General features: G+C 36.2%; 1 protein-coding gene across 2 annotated transcripts; it reads right to left on the bottom strand.

Moving 5' to 3' along the window:
* Positions 1-1,097: 1,097 nt before the first annotated feature.
* esrp1 (epithelial splicing regulatory protein 1) lies at positions 1,098-17,412 on the bottom strand. Of its 2 annotated transcripts, none has more exons than XM_053487333.1 (15): positions 17,006-17,412; positions 16,612-16,740; positions 15,329-15,442; positions 15,064-15,178; positions 14,305-14,400; positions 14,150-14,204; positions 13,880-13,990; positions 13,551-13,683; positions 12,273-12,315; positions 11,866-12,167; positions 9,501-9,737; positions 8,147-8,333; positions 6,702-6,906; positions 4,400-4,568; positions 1,098-2,796 (listed from the first exon to the last, which is right to left on the bottom strand). In XM_053487333.1, exons 1-15 carry the CDS (start codon positions 17,135-17,137, stop codon positions 2,686-2,688), a joined length of 2,139 nt encoding a protein of 712 aa, XP_053343308.1. In that variant the 5' UTR covers positions 17,138-17,412; the 3' UTR covers positions 1,098-2,685. The 2 variants fall into 2 exon arrangements, with proteins under 2 accessions (XP_053343308.1, XP_053343307.1); XM_053487332.1 differs by having other exon boundaries at positions 8,135-8,333.

Below are 17,412 nucleotides of genomic sequence, written 5' to 3' on the forward strand. Positions count from 1 at the left end.
TTACTTGATTGATATAACATTACACAAGCATTTCAGAATGCCATCACACCTAAAGTTAAAATTTAACCAGGTTGAATAGTTTGCCAGAAATTTAACCTTTTTTAAGGCGCTCATTCAAAAACTTGGATGTTTAAAATAAAATTTTTGCCAATACCTTTTTACTTTTTTTTTTTTTTTCTTTAAAAAAAAAAATTGTTGCCAATTTATGTTGCAAATGAAAGTCAGTGAAGTTACAATGTATGGTTCCTCGTCCAACTAGTTAAAACAGTATACAGTAAAACAGATACAATTAAACAAAAGAAATGTGCAAAAATACTTTTCTTCTACATAAAGAAAAGTTTCTTTTACATAATTTACTACATAAAAAAAGTACTATTACAGGCACTTGTATGTTACCAAATGTGGTTATTCAACAATTAAATTTTAAATATCTAGTAAATTCAGTGCATTGATATCAGCTTTATAAAAATGTCTATAGGTAAAAGTGCTATATGAACTGAATTGAATTAAATGGAAGGTGCCACCCAACAACCTTTTCTAAAAGAACAATAGAACAATAAATAACCATTTAAATGAGCCACCAAGCCATAAAATGCTCTTCCTGGTTGTAACCAAGCAAGCAGAGATAAATATTAGATACCCAGCTTAAATTATGGCAGTAGGTTCATACTGAATTCTGCATAAGAAATTTTTATTCACTATTTTTTTCTTGCCTCTGCAAGATGCCTCCAAACTTGCATAATGTCGGGTGCAGGGGACATTTTCCAATGACCATCCAATGTTTCAGTCATAATTAACCTGTGGATTTGAGTGAAGAGAAAAGAAATGGTCCTTCTACGATTATTTCCAATCTTGTTAGCGCTGTGATTTTTCTCTCAGCAAATGCAGTATTCATTGTGCATGAAACCAATTTTTAGCAGGAATGCTCACCATATTTTTAAAACCTAATTTAACCTGAAATATATTAGCTTTAGAGATTTTAAACCATGCTCATGCCTTAACTGGGAAAATTGCTCTCTAAAGTAAAATGAAAGTGCATAATCATTAATATCCGGTAAACCATGAATATTCTCTCAGCCCACTAGATGGCAATTATGTGCTTTATTGAAAGGCCAAGGTTTCCAATGATGCAGAGTCAGATGGGAAATAAGTGCTCGTTTTGCCCTTATTGCATTCTGATGGATTACACATAAAGATCGTTAAAGAACATTACAATATTAACTCCATAATGCAATTCGCTACAGTTGTCTTATTTCAGTTTTATTTATTTTTTTCTTTTTTAATTTAACATAAAATATCAAAATAAAATAACACTTTCTCCATAACATTATATCCAAACACATATCTGATATCTGAAATCTGATATGGCATAAACTGAGATTTTCCTGGTATAATTAAGTAGTGCTTTCTGTACTACTTTCTGTTGGCACATCTTGGAAAGAACTCTATGGAGCGAAAATCATTTTACTGAAAAATATTTCAATTCTACATTTTATAAAAGTCTAGGCATAGTCAAAAATTCTTTACTAAAAAAAAGCAGAGTACCAGCCTTTGAGAATCATGGGCATTAAAAAAAAGCCTGTGCCTTTAAACAGGCTTGTAATTTAAATCACATAACATGCACAAACAAACTTGATAATTTAAAATACATGTGTGTGTATGTCTGTTCCAGAAGGCCCAAAACAGTCATTGAGCACAGTAAGTACACACACTGATTATTGCAGCCACTCATACACACACACACACACACACACACACACATAAAAACGTCAGTAGATTTACATCAATTAAAACTAAGTGGTACAAATGTTTCTCCTTGGAGTAGTTGAGAATGACACTTGTGTATTTAAATGATGACACACACACACACACACACACACACACACACACACACACATACATACATACATACATACATATATTGAGTACAGTAAGTACTGGTTGTTCCTGTTTTTGACCCTGAACGGCTATTTGGCGAAATGATTAAAGAAAACTTCTGTGAGCGACGACACCTGTGCTCCGAACCTACTGCACGATGCCACGCGTAAGAATGTGGCATACCTTGTAAACATTTTGCGTTACATAGCTTTTTGAACTTCATTTTGGAAGCTTAAAAAAATAATAATAGTTGAGTCAAGCTTGAGGACGTCTATATGCATTGCCACATGCTATCTGCAGAGTCACATCGGCTGGGATAAAAGCACAAACACTTTTACATGCAGGCAAACATTCACATCAGCATGTGTAAAGACAGGGCCAAACACACACACACACACACACACACACACACGTTCCTAGAGATCTCTACAGAAAGAAATATGCATTTTTGTCTTACAATTTGGCTAAAAATGTTTGATTCAAATCAAACGGCAAAAAAAGATCATTCTGGTTTAACTTTTTTCCTGAGCGATTATTCTTTTTTGACATGTACACACACACACACACACACACTCAAAACAAAGGCACAAATCTCTGACAGAAACTACTACTTGTCTACGAGAGCAGATTATTAGTGAACTCGTATACTAATGCAGTAAAAGTGTGCAATATATATATATATATATATATATACAGAGATTCGAACATATTCTTTTTTTCACATAAATAGCAAGAACGACAAAACAAGCTATGTTTCTGAGGGCCAAACGTTTACAATTAGGCATGTGGCTTTATGACTGGCACAGTCTATATCAACTGCAAGTCCAGGTAGGCTCCTCCTCCGAGACTCTGATCTGCAATAGGTTGTTTGGCGGAGAGCAGGGGGGGCAGAGTAACCAAGGCTTCACTGTTGCTGGGCTGTGAGGGAGAAAGAAAGAAATATTACTATTTATAACTTGCACAGCTAGTTTAACCTCCACACCATTCTATAGCACGGCGCTAAAAGCCTCATTAACTAAGTATCCTTTACATACAGGCGTGTGTTGCTTGTAAGATCTAATTTGCAACACTTGATAAAATTTCTTTTTGATTTTTATGTTAAACCAGATACATTTCAACGTGTTTTTTATATACTGGCTTACTGAACAAAAAGTTTTTTTTAACACCAGATGGTGAGCCAGCCGAAGGTGACAGTGGCAAGAAAATAACTCTCTGAAACAATAGTGCATTTTTATAAGAGCTATTTAGTAAGAAGTTAATTCATTAATTAAAATTCATCTTGCTTGCAGGTCCTCCAACCACCATGCTGTTTTTATGCTTTTATATGTTTCATGGGTCAGAACGCTACTTTATACAACAGTATGCTTCAGTTTCGGCTTATAGTGAATACCAGGTGCCTTAAAACACAGTTATTGCAATGTTTTTGAATCTTCTATCACTCTGATCAACATTTTTGTCATCTTGTAATATGTCCACTATCCTTCGGTTCCAGTGTGAGAAGAGAAACTACCGCTCTTCCTAGAGAGCATACTGCAATAACTTTATTGACTTTTGGTTTCAAATCACTGGCCTATTCAGCATCAGATAGACATGGATAAAATAAATATGCATCATTTTTTTTCTAAGTTAACCTCATTCCTTATTTCAGCGCAGTCTCTTTTGCATAGAAATATGTTACTACTAACGAATTTCCTTCAAACTTTCACTGCTTCAAAACATGGGAAGAAGCCTGAGGATGAACAGCTACAAACAGGTATAGAGATAACCAAACAGTTGAATCGTGTTCCAGCAGGCCAGCGTACCACGCCCTGTGCAATGCAAGTGAGGGAATTCAGACCAGATGAACCTGTTCACTTCAATGCAGAAAAGAAGTATGCGACTCTTCCAACACAAAAACGTTTAAATGCTTAACACCACAGGACACAGGACACACCCAAATATTCTCTACAACCAAGCCCTACCTAAAAACACCCAGCCACACACACACCTTTAATTTTCACAGTGAACTATTGGAATAGCATGCAGGACATGAGGACAGCGCTTGCTCTCCTTAAATAACAAAAATAATATCAGTTTATGATTTTAGTCACTAACACCACATACTTAGATTAAACATCTAAAGATGTCCCCTAACTTTAAACTGATTTAAAAATTCCAGTGTAGTGTCTATAATGGCAGTGATTTGTATGTTGTCTTTACATGGACAATACTTTTTCACTCTGATTAGATTAAGTGGTCCTGAACGCTGTGAACCTAATCTGAGATCTTCATATCTTTTTCTGACAAATTTCACCTTCTGTGTCGTGATTGGTCATAAGAATTTAGTCTCATCTAAGATTGATAAGATGTGAAATGGCAAGCCGGTCAATGTCCCTTCCTCAGCCAGACACTGAAGACAGAAGCAAAGACTAGTGAGAGACATAAGGAATGACATCAAAATCTCCTTCCTAGAAACACACACTCTTACCACCATCATGTAGGACAAATATTCGAAGAACGAATATATATTTATTCCACCCACCTGATAAGCCTGCACCATGCTGAGGATTTCCTTTACTCCAGTGGCGTAGGTATGAGTGGAGGTGTGGCCCTGCATCCGGATCAGTGCTGCATGTGGACTGGAGAGGATAGAGCCAGGTGTGTGTGTACTTGCTGGGAAGTAGCCCACATTGGGTGGAGAGCCTGGGGGGCTAAAGACAAAGTCGTTTTAAAGCAAGGTGTAGAAGTATAACAATATTGTACTATACTGTATTTTTTTATGTTTGTAGCATTGTAAGTGACAAAAGGAATTCAAGCCTTGCTTTATCTCTACCTAAAGAGAGGGATGCCTTTAGGCCTTTATCCTGTCTAGCCTCCTCACCTAATTTTCAGTAAATGCTGCTTAAACAAATAAAGTTCTAAGGCTTTAAATTTTACATTAATAAATGTTAAAATTTTCCTTTCCAACGATATTCTAAAAGTCGCTAGAAAATTTTAAATGAGAAAAGATTTTTTAGGATCTAACAATAAAACCTGATTGTTATAACAACCAGAAACTCTGTAAGAAATTTAAAACATATAAAACAGCAACCAATTAATTAGCACCAGTATATATAAAAGTCATGATTCCTGTTTCATTAAGAGTTGTTCAGACCTAGGTCAACCTACTGTAACTCTCATTTGATTTATTCAAATGTACAGCAGGTAACCCATCCAGTCCTCCCACACACATTTCCGTAAAGGGGTTATAGGAGCTGGGTGTGTAAAAAACACACACACACACACACACACACGCACACACACAGGCACACACACACACACAGGGAATAAAGTAACACACCCAGCTAATTCATGCTGTGCTGGTTGCGCAAGTCTTTCTTGAAGGCTGTAACAGTTGTTAGTGACTTGTGGAGCTGCCTAATGCAGAGTCACACTTGCTATTAAAAATAAATACATGTAAAAAAAAAAAAAAGAAAAAGTTTTCAATTATTGTTCATTGCTCATTAGTAAATGTAAACTATATTATTGTAAATGCTGTGTATTACTAAGAAATGTAACAAGTTTCCACAATTTATTTGAAGGTGACTCATAACACAGTCACACACACCTTGATATATTGGTTGATTAGTTGGGATAATTTTGTAATATTATGTTAAAATAATGGGAAAATAATCTAATAATTTAGCTGCTCTTCTAAAACAAAAAACAATGAATAATAATAATAATAATAATAAAAAAAGACTCCTTCCAGGCCACAAGGTCTTATTAGAGCTTATTAGGTCTTGAGACTTCTACAGTAACTCACAGACTCCAAAAAAAAGGGTTTTGCTTTTGTATTGTGTTATGTATAAAAAAAATACATTATCAAAATACAGATTTACCAAACTAAACAAACAGTAAGAATGAAATAAATTAGGAGACAACCCACACACATGTTTTGTATTGCACTGGTTGTGGACACCTTGGAGTTTTTCATGTTTTATTACAGTGTAATTACTAATGTTGCTGAAATTAAACAAATAGTGATCAAAGCACAAATTTGTTGGAGTTTATGAAACTGATGAAATTACACCTTAAATGGGTGTTTTATCAAGAACAGGTATACTTGGAGTATAAACAGCATATTGTACATAGCAACTGTAAAACATAAATTTGTGTTGTGCCTAATTAGAGTGATGAAGATCTTCAGCTCTTTCCAATTAGATTACATCTAGATTGTACTGTTATAAGTAAACAGTCATTTCAAACATTTAATTCAAAAAATGTAGTTAACATTTCTCAACCTATTTACACCCTTATTTTCTACCTTAAATAAGGTTGTTTTCCAATCTCTCTCTCTCTCTCTTTTTGGATATCTTTAAACTTTACATTAACTGAATGACTTTATAACGGTAGCATTACAACATTTAAAAACATGGCAAAAGACAATCTAGTATATCTGACGTTTAACTTAAAACCAGCTTTATTAAGAGTTAAAATTAAACCAAATTTAATAATAAAATTGCCCAAACTTCAGACTTGCCGTCAGACTTCTTAAAGAATTAAAGCCTGACACTGACTCACTTTTTTGTTGTCCTTTAAGTGTTACACACAAGTTTTGCTACTAAATTTATTTAGTACTAAACTTTTTTGAAATAATTTGGTGAAATAAATCATCTAACGTTGTTCGGGAAGTAGGCGTTGACAATTTTCTCTTTATTTTGTAATATTAAACAACATTTATCAATAACATTAAAAGTCACAATTCTCTATCAGAACCTGGCCCATCACTCACGGAAACAGAACTTAAGACGAATGTGTTTGTGTATCTTTTAATATGCTAATGACCGTGTATTTGATCTTACCTTGGATAGTAGGCAGTGTAGTTTACATACATCTGGTTGTTAGCTGGGTAAAACGGAGCAGGTGCTATTGGGCGAGGACTCAACAGGAACTGGGAGGGGTAGAGCGCTGCTGCTTCCATAGGTAGAACTGCCCCTGTTGGGAGCACTGCTCCAGCAGGAAGTACAGCCCCCGCAGGTGGGAAAGAGTAAGATGCAGGAGATAGACCTGCAATTGCAGAACATAATTGAAAGAGTTTTAGGTTAAGATTGGATAACCTAAAACGAATACCTCTCGCATCTAGTCCAAGTGACTAGGCAAATCCTATTGTTAGTATTTTGAGTTTCAGACCTCACGTCATGCCCATTCACGCTTCAAAATAAAGTCATCGTTAATGCACCAATCACTGTTACTCACCAGGCTGAAGTGGCTCCAAAGAACCACTGCAAACCAGATGAGAAGATGTGAAAAACAGTGAAAGGGCAGATAAATCCCCTGGTCTACAGCACTATCTTTTTCAATTTACCAATTTATAGTCTTCAGTTCAATATCTGAAATCCATTGTAACTCGTGACCTATTTTTTTGACCTTGTTCATTGTTTGTTGTCAGAAAATCATGCAGTCACCCATGCACACAAACAATGAACTCCTCCGTTTTCCAAACTATAAATGAGCCTGTTCATCTGCCCTGTAATGTTTCATATTCTGACCAAGTCTAAATTCCCATTTTAATTTCTACTTAAAGCTTAAAATCCCATTCTTATACATCTCAACTATTACAATTCTCTCCCCTTCATAAAATCAAGCAATCTGGTCTAAACTTCACTCAACAATCAGTGACTGCCACCATCATTCAACAACTAGTCAGGTGTGCTACCCTCCTCCACCTACAACAACATGCAGAAAGCACATGTGGTGTCTGTGGGACTTTCAAATGATCTGGCTTCTACTGGTGTGAGTGCTTGTTGTTGGGGTCAAAAGGTTAGCAACCTGATAATCTAGTCTAGATCAGTAAAGTGAAGGAAGTGAAGAAATCTATACTGCAATCAGACATTTATACTACTGTTTTGTCTACGCCATGTCTTGTGCTTGAGAGGTTGTGCATCATGCGATCAGAGTGCCATACAATTTTTAAAACAAATGAACCTGAATCACAAGATTAATTCATAAATCAAAGACTTGAACCAATCCCAAATCAGTCCCAAATTAGAGCCCCACCCTCCACAGCTGGAAAATGAGTGAAAATGGAATCAGTCACCGCAAATAATCACAAAAAAAGGAACATCCACGAAGATGATTTCGCTCCTGCCGGTTCCCACTTCCTGGCCTCTTCTTTTAGTGCCATGGACTTCTAAGTGAAAAGGAGGAAGGGAGCAGGAAAAGGAGGAAGAGAAGGGCGAGAAGCAACACCTACCCGCAGCTGAGAGAAGCAGCCCCGCAGCCCATTAGCACTTACGTCGTAACTTACATGGTGGCGGCGAAAGGCCGCTCCTTGAGAGCGAGCCACCCATCAGCACCACGTTCATCTCCTGTGCTGAGCAGGCGAATACCTCCACATAGCGTTCCTTCATGCTGCGCTTGTGACATCGCTGAGCCGCAGCATGTGCCCTTTCTGTTGATCGCATCTGGATAAATGCATCACCTGATGGACGGCCCTACACACATGCACACACACACGCACGAATGTATAGAAACACACGCTGATGTTAAAGATAAGCTCATGCCTTATGTCTCTTTTTAGCCATAATGCTTAAAATAAATATATATTTATAAAAATTGGAAAAATCTAACAAACATATAAAAATAAATAATAATAAAAAAAATAAAATGATATATATATATATATATATATATATATATATATATATATATATATATATGATACTGAAAAATATATATGTTGCAAATATTTCAATCAATTTCAAGAGGCAAAGTCCAGTCAAAGCTTACATTATGTAGATTTTCTGGTTTATTTGTTTCAATTATATTATGAATCCTCTAAACCTTTTTAACCCTTAAGTTATGGGTTATTCATATTATTTAGCATTTTTTTCCCAGCGATATAACCAATAGGAAACAAAAATGGGAACCTGCATGATGAAAAGGAAAAACAAACCCATATATGTTTTTTATTTACAAAACATGACACTTATAATAACTGTCATGAGTGGGCTGGGCTGAATTATTTTTGACAGAAGCTGAGGTCTATCTTTGAAAGTTTCACATTCCACAGCACGTTACCACATTATCTACTGTATGGGCTGATTGAAATAAAAAAATTTAAAAAAAATTAGTGAGTGCGTTATAGCTTTCTTTGTCTCATTTTGCAAAATACATAGCTTCACAGTGACAGAAGAACCAGCTGCCCTGAAGCACTCTATGTACTTCATGCTGTGACAACGTTTCATTGGTTTCCATTAACAAGAGATCGTGAAAATCGTGAAGAAAGCACAGACTTCGGCAAAGGGCTTGACTTTCAGTGTTGTGCACTTGTCAGTTAAAAAAAACAAAGAGAGAGTGAGAGAGAGAAAAAATGATGTGACCCAACCTGTGACTACAGTAGGTGTTACAAAAAATGCATGCCCAAGCTGATTCTGTCAAAGGATAAATTTAGGGAGTGGCAGCCTTCTGTCTGAGGTTGTGGAACCTGTCATAAACCTACCTGTAGGAGTGGAGCACTTGTACAGAGCAAACCAATAGCAAACCGCTAGGCTCGCTATGGTGGCTTTGCCTTTGCATAGTCTTTGTAGATGTTGTCTCTGCATTACGTATGTTAACATCTTAACCATAGGAAGAAGAATTTGTGTGTAGAAATGTCTTACCTGCTGATTGAGGACCATGTGTACTCCATGTGGTTTAATATCAGCTGTATATTCGCCCAGGAACAGCAGGATGTCTTGAACGGTAGCGTCATATGGCAGACCTCTCAGTCTTAGACAGTCCCTCGTTCCTGGTATGGCAGCAACTGTCGATGGCACAAATGCTGGCTGAGCCACTAAGGGCAGGATAGGTGAGGGGGCCACGGGTATCAGTGGAGCAGAAGAATACCTGTTTAAAACCTGACACAAACAAACCACCATTTATTGAAATGAAAAGGTTTCCACACATTACATCATATTATAGCAATCCACAGCTTACTGTAGTTATGGAACTGGTCCAAGAGGATACCAGTGTTTGCTTTCTGCAGAATGGCAATAAAATGACAACACACTGATACACACCCTGTGTGTTTGCGTGTGTGTGAGTGAGTAAGTCTTTTATGGTATAACTGAACTGAGTGAAGAAAGAATTAGTTACTGTACTAGCAAACGATATTCAACTTTTTTTAACTTATCATAATAAAGGGAAATGTATGATATGTTGCTCTTTTTGGAGAGTCTGCTTTTTAGAAACAAACTAACTAAAAATAATTATGTATGTAAAACATTTAACTAATAAGAAAATAATTAAATGTACAAATAAGAATATACGTTTCAATGACATTCAACGCTAACAATTTCAGGACAGCCACATATAGTTTGACTGAAATATGTTTTGCGGATTGCTGTGAAGTGTTACCCCTCAAAAAGCTCATTCAATAAGGAATTTAGATGGAGGAAACACACACACACACACACACAGACATTATAAGCATCATTTGCTAGCATTGCAAACCACCAAAGGCAAGATTTCTGTGCTTTTTCTTTCCTTCTATTAAACAAAAACACCAGGATTTACAATGTTCTGAATTAAAACACTGCTCTAGGAATCAAATACTTTATTTCAATATAATTACTGCAGTTTCATCATTATATTTATCACATACTTCCCCTGCATTAATTGCAGTTTCTTTTTGCTGATAAATGAATAGGGTAGTTCAAAACAGATTCTATTCTTTATAATCTATTTTTTAAATCAGGGTCTATAAAAAGCACTCCCTTTTATTTTACTTTAGAAAGCTTTTAAGTTGGACTAAAAAACACAGAAGCTGTGTTGCCAAATTAGTGAATTAGCAACCTTCTGTGCAGGCATAAATGACAGACATGTGATCGTTATGGCTATGGAGTTCACATGATAGCTGCTACTTGTATATAAGTTTCTCCATAAGTTTCTCCATAAAGTGCACAAATGAAAATTTGCCTATAAGATCATCCGGGTAGTTGTAGTGACTTCATAGTGAGCATGTCTTAGTTATTTCGCACTAGATAAATCTGGTAACACAACACAGAAGTGCAGAAGTGAGATGTAGATGTGTTTTAATCTGGGTAAACTGAAAGCAATCACCAAAATGTGCTGCTTATCAACATTTCACTGGTGGTTAAAAAGGCAGCATAAGTTGCATACACTCACAAAAATGAACACGTTTTGGTGTATTCCATCAAACTCAAAAGTTACTTAATGTTTGTTTATTTTTTTATATTTAGAATATATGTTTACCAGGAGGTGCTTCCCCAGAGCCTTCATCTCACCAACAAATGGAAAACAAGAAACTGATTATTTGACTAAATTAACGACTTAAAGTTGTTCGTATGAGAATAAATATGCTTTTCATTAGGAAAGGTTCTTGTTACCTTTCAAACCCAAGTTCATTGGCAAGTTAGGCAAGAGGCAATCTAGTACAGGTGTGTCAAAATCCAGAGATAGATTACCACAGACCACAGTTCTACACATTTATGTAACATCCCTGCTGCAACACACTGAGATGAGCCAGTAAATTAGACTGACATGTAGCTGACAAGTCAAATCAAGTAAGAGCTGGAAAAGCACTACCTGGCTTGAGATGTCTACACATGGTGTTCTCACACTTTTTACATTTGGAGCCTGCATCAAAAATCTAGTTGCATAGCATTATTTTAATGAAATTTTATTTCACAGTCTATTTAATAGGGCTGTCTGGATTTTTTTTTTTACATTTAAAGAACACGTAGGTCTATGCTGATATTTTTTAATATTGTGTTTTTGACTATTGAGGTTACCAGTCTATCAAACACCATCATTGACTCTCTCACTATGATTTATTGAACCATTTTAAGAACCACTGATCTAAACAACTTCTAGGGAAGAATTATTCTAATTCTCATACCACTTTAATGAATTATTCCGGGAAAAACATCTTGCTTAGTAGTGCGATAATTAACAGCGCGTTTTAAGTCATGTTGCATGCTCACCATATACTGTATCATAGACAGTGTGAAGATTTGTACAAACCTGTTGCACCTCTGCTGCTGTGCTCTTAAAAAGCTCGATGTATCTCTTGCCCAGGATTTCCTTGTGCTTCTTCAGTGCATTCTCTGCGTATTCATCACAGGAGAACAAGACAAAGGCGTCCCCGGTGGGCCTGCCATCGGGGAAACGCACAAATAGAATACCCTCTGTGCCATCGGTCACTGGGCATGATGGAGAGAAGAACTGCAGCACCTGCTCAGCTGTGGCGGTAAAGGGTAACCCTCGCATGCGCACGATCACTTGGTTCTCTCGTGACAGGAATTTTGCAACTTCATTAGAGGTGCCTGTTATTAAAATATGAAACACAATATGTTTGTATTACCTGGCAGCATTACTAATAAAATGCTATAAAAGTGCATAAGAAAGCTGTAAGATGACGGTTTCTTTACCTCCTGCTATTTTTAAGAAGTCTTCACCCGTTGCTTTATAAACCTGAAAGACAAAGGTACAGTATTTTCTCTTTGTATTGCTTTAATTATAAACATATACAGTATAGGGTAAAACTGTCAAGGATTCAATGTTTAATGTATTCTTGTACTACAATAGGATGCATATAAATACAAGCTGTATTCAGGGTTAGTAAATAAATACCAGCATGTTGTTGATTTTTTGTGATGATTTTTTTGTTCACCAACAGTCATTTTCGTGCACTAAATTCAGTAAATCGCATGTGTATTCAGAATGTAGGCTATTTTTTCATACATTAAATTTTCAAGTTTGAGTGGTTGAATAAATAAAACAGCAATATTTTTGTTATTGTATTATTTTTAAGTTTTTAAATCAAACCGTGACTTTTTATTTGTGCAGAATAACAGAATATGTTTATAAAAGTAAAAACAACCTTTATTGTTTTATATAATCCTGTGCTCCATTTATCCCAGCATATCACTAATCTCTAAGATGTCTCTAATTAATATGGGGTCTTGTACATTTTTAATTTTAGAGACTACATTTTATCATGATCTATTTTGGTTACACCTGTTTCTCAGATTTTGGCACTAGATGTAATATTCTTACTTGAGCTTATATCTTCACTCACTCACTCATCTTCATATACCGCTTTATGCTGCATTCAGGGTCGCGGGGACCTGGAGCTTATCCCAGGAGACTTAGGGCACGAAGCAGGGTACACCCTGGACAGGGTGGCAACTCATCGCAGGGCACACACACATACTGTACACACACTCACACACTAAGAGCAATTTGGGAATGCCAATTAACCTAACCTGCATATCTTGGGATCATGGACTGTGGGAGGAAACCGGAGTACCTTATTTCAAAATTTTGGATGATTTCAGAACTGGAAACTGGACAAATTTTAAGTTTCATTCTTATTTATGTATTATTAAATGCAAACATTTTTGAAGAACTCTACTCCCCACACGCAAATTTATTTGGTTTGAGTACCAAATAAATGCTTGGTCAAATCGGCGTTCTGAATATTGATGTGCACAGTTTTGGGATTTGTATTAAATCAACACTGTAAATCAACTCCTAATCTGTTTCAAAAAAGATGATAAAATATGTGTACTACCATTGGCAAGATAAAAGACAGATAACATAACACAATTCTTAATAAGAGACCAGGATAACATATAACACTAACATGGATAAACCCTAATTTGCATTAAGACTTTGTGTAAAAAAGGATGATTAAGAAAAAGCACCTCAATGTATCTTGAGCCCATGTGATGTTTATGTCTCTGCAGTGCCAGGTCCCGGTGCTCTTCACTATCGAATCGAACAAGTGCCTCGCCATTCCTTCTGCCCTGAGCATTCAGGCACAGAGCAGCACCCCCTCTACACACACACACACACACACACATAGCCCTATGATTATCTAGTCCTATTTTTAAGATTTGCATTCATTTTCTTAACCAATAAGAACTAAGCCTTGTGCTTTGGCATTGTTAGATTGTTAGCTTTAAAATGCATTATGTAATGCAAAATTGTTTTCAAATCATCATTTTAAATTGCTTTAATTAGAGGGTTATACTTGGCAATGTTGAGACCCCTGAAGAAGCGTGCAACATCCTGGTCTGAGGATTGCCAGGGAAGGCCTCGAGCTCTAATCACAGTATTGTCATCTATCCGCTCCATCTTGCTGCTGTGCACACACACAAACACACACACATGGAGGATATGCTAATATACTGTATAAATAACCCTGAAGTATTATATAACGTATCAAAATATATAACACTTTAAGAAACACTACATAAAATTGGTTAAATAATATATATATATATATATATATAACTCTTACCAGGTACCAGTTTCAAATTTCTCATTCACTTTCTCAGGGCATGTGAACATTTGGCCTGTAATGATATTTAAAATCGTGAAATTAAACGAACTGCTTTTATGTTATATACACTTTTTGTGTATAAAAGAATGTGTTTGTATGTGTGTGTCACTTACAGACAGGCTCAGAGAGGAGTGCTAGAGCAATGCTGGACATCTGTTGAACCTTTAGCGCCGTAAAGTTATTATCAGGATCCACACTTACATTCAGGTCTGACAAGAGATCTCGTTAAGGAAAGCTACCAAACAGTTTACTCCAGACACCATAATTCATAAACATGTGATAAAAAAACAGGATAACAGCTTATTACAACACAGTAACAACTATTATACCTTTATGTATGTATGTATATACAGTATATAATCAAGTTTGCATGTGTGTGCAGGTGCATGCACATATGTGAGTATGTGTATGAGTGTGTATGTATGTGTGATGCCATTAGGTGGGTGGAGCAGTTCAAGCTTGTTGGCTAAACATTCTTTGCTTTCTCTTGCAGGCTTATTGGGCACAAACTATTGTCACTCTATTTGCATTTCAAAACCCTAAGCTCCTGCAGCCAACACCCTTTTCCACACACATATACACACCCTTCAGCATGCTAGCTCTCACCTAGGCTGTCATCTGACTTCAGTCTAAATGCACTTTTACATACATAAAATACAAACTTTGCTTTCAAACAAAGAGCATGGTATAGCTTTTATTATAACTGTAAAAAGGTGTTTTGTACCCATTACCCCTGTTCTACACCCCTCTGACCATTGCATCTTACTTTGTTGTTTAACTTGCACTCTCAAACAGGTTGGATATTTAGATTCCTGTACAGTTGATGGTCTTGATGCTAAACAATAAATAACAAAAAAAAAGCTAAAGGATACAATCTGCCATGAACTTAAGGTCCAAGTCCTTCAGATCAGCCGCAGCTGGAGAATGCTTCTTGAACTCTTTCCGCAGGTCAAAAAATGAGAAAAAACAATCGGGTAATGGGATATTCTGCAACAAAAAGTGCACTACATTTAGACTCAAGTTAATTTTAATCCCAGTAACATTAATGACTTTGCATGACTCTGATATGACTGATACTGTATAACAGCACATACTGTTATGACAGAATTATAACATTATGTTAAAAAACTTTCATACCTTGTTCGAAGCCTCCGGATGGAGAACCTGACGCAGGTGAAGCTGGCCATCCGTGCAGAGACAGAAGGACTTCTCTGAACTTGTGCTTATTTCTGAGTGCAACCTTTGGTTAAACTAGACACACGACACAAAGATAGGTAGAGTTGAAACGTTTATGCTCCTGATTATATTACAAAGAAAACTGAATACAGATTAAAGAAATCCCCGAAGGAATTTCATTATTTAAAAATAGTATCCAAATTCTGGCTATAATAAGTGTATGTCAAAGTTTTGAAATAAATCAAATGTCATTAAAAAATACTGTGACCAAAAACTCACATCTTACTTAAACATACAGTATATACATATATACAAAGAAATTTTATTTATTGATTATTTACAACACATGGTCTGGATTTTCACCCCTAAGCTCTGTGCATTTTCACAGTCTCTGTATTGTGTATTTGTTGATTTTGCTCATCATACTTGAATCAACATGTTTGCTTACACACTCTTATTGTTGTTGTTTTTTGACTGTCAAAGACTGTGTATTGCTGTGCACACAGTACCCTATGTTATGACATCTCTCATGTCATTTATTTTTTTTAGCAAAAAAAGTCAAAGATAATATCAGACTGGGAGTGACAGTTGCACGAGTTGATAAGCTTAGACATAGTACAAGCAATGCACTATTAAGCATGTAGTATGTGGTACATGGAAATTGATTTCCGATCGTAACTACTCATGAGCCCAAATTGTCTGGACAAATCACAAGTAAACATTTCTGGTGTCCGCCTTGTGACAGCAATTTATCTCTAAATTCCAATAAGCATGAAATCAATAAATACTTGGCAAGAGAAATATATTGCATCTAGTCGAATTTGTCTAATATTTCTTTTTATAGGAAATAAAGTATATAAATAAATAAGTAATAAAGCAAAACATAATATTATCCTATTTATAGACACTTTCTGCTAATATTTATAGATTTCTGGTTCTGTTGGTGGTTTATTTCTAGAAATCAATGTGTATTTTCTTTTTGCATAGAAATATGCTAAATAATTATCTATTTTATTTGCTATAATGTTATATTAAGAAACTATGACTGCATTCCAAATAGTTTCCCTTTTGTTGCAAAACTGCAAATGATTATGAATGTCATGTGTATTTCCACTGTGTGGTTTGCATGTCTAAAATAAATTACTCAGTGCTATTATTTTAATCATAGAAGTAAAAAAAATTAATAAAAAATCATGTGTGTGCATGTGGAAGTGTGTGTAACTCCACGCTGTTTTCTCCCTCACCTGATTGAGGGCTTGTTCGAGGGGAGAAGCAGCTGAAAGGGCCTCCACGGTGAGGCCGCTCACCTGCACACACTCCTCCGTCAGCTCCACACACTCCGGCTTCACCAGCTCTTCATTCACTGCACCAGTCTTCACAGCAACAACATCAACAATAAGCATTCACGTCTCATACAAGTCTAACAGGGTGAAATAGTCCGTCTATAAGTGGCTGTTATAACCAACATATATGTTGGAGGTTTTTCTTCACGGTTTGGGGGGAAAAAGCCGAACACAGTCGCTTAAAAACCTAATAAATAAGTTTAAAGAACGAAACAAAAGTTAATCGTGAATGTATTTTATTATGAATAGTCGAACTTATTCTCTCTTATACGGTTTAAAAAAATATGAAAGTCACCTTTTTAGTGCCTAAATTCAGGACCTGCCACACCAGCTGAACGATTTCCTTCTCGTCTGATCCTAAAAGCTCGGCGCTCGCGCCCGACGTCGTGGTGAATAGCAGCACCAGGTATTCTGGATTAACCGTCATTTTTTTTTAAAAACGAAAAAAAACTAATACAGAAGTAAAAAAAAAAAAAAAAGAAAGAAAATGGAAAGAAAGAAACCCTGTAACAACAAGATACCCTGATACCAAAGAAATCCCCAGGTGACAGTGAAGCAAGGGCACCCAGTCACCCCCACACCTAAGAACAGGTACGCGCTGCTCCGAGCTCCTTTATGTCTCCGTGGCCTTTCGATCGCGTGTGAAACTCTATGCAAAAAAAAAAAAAAACACTCGCGCGAGCCCTGTAATGGCTGCTCGCT

Source organism: Clarias gariepinus, chromosome 26, assembly GCF_024256425.1.
Source record: "Clarias gariepinus isolate MV-2021 ecotype Netherlands chromosome 26, CGAR_prim_01v2, whole genome shotgun sequence".
Classification (NCBI taxonomy): Eukaryota; Metazoa; Chordata; class Actinopteri; order Siluriformes; family Clariidae; genus Clarias; species Clarias gariepinus.

Coding starts and splice junctions, on each gene's coding strand:
- esrp1 (XM_053487332.1), bottom strand. CDS start 17,137: ATGACGGTTAATCCAGAATACCTGGTGCTGCTATTCACCACGACGTCG. Junction 12,168..12,272: donor CTTCTTAAAAATAGCAGGAG/GTAAAGAAACCG, acceptor TTTTAATAACAG/GCACCTCTAATGAAGTTGCA. Junction 6,907..8,134: donor GCCACCATGTAAGTTACGAC/GTAAGTGCTAAT, acceptor CTGCAATTGCAG/GTCTATCTCCTGCATCTTAC.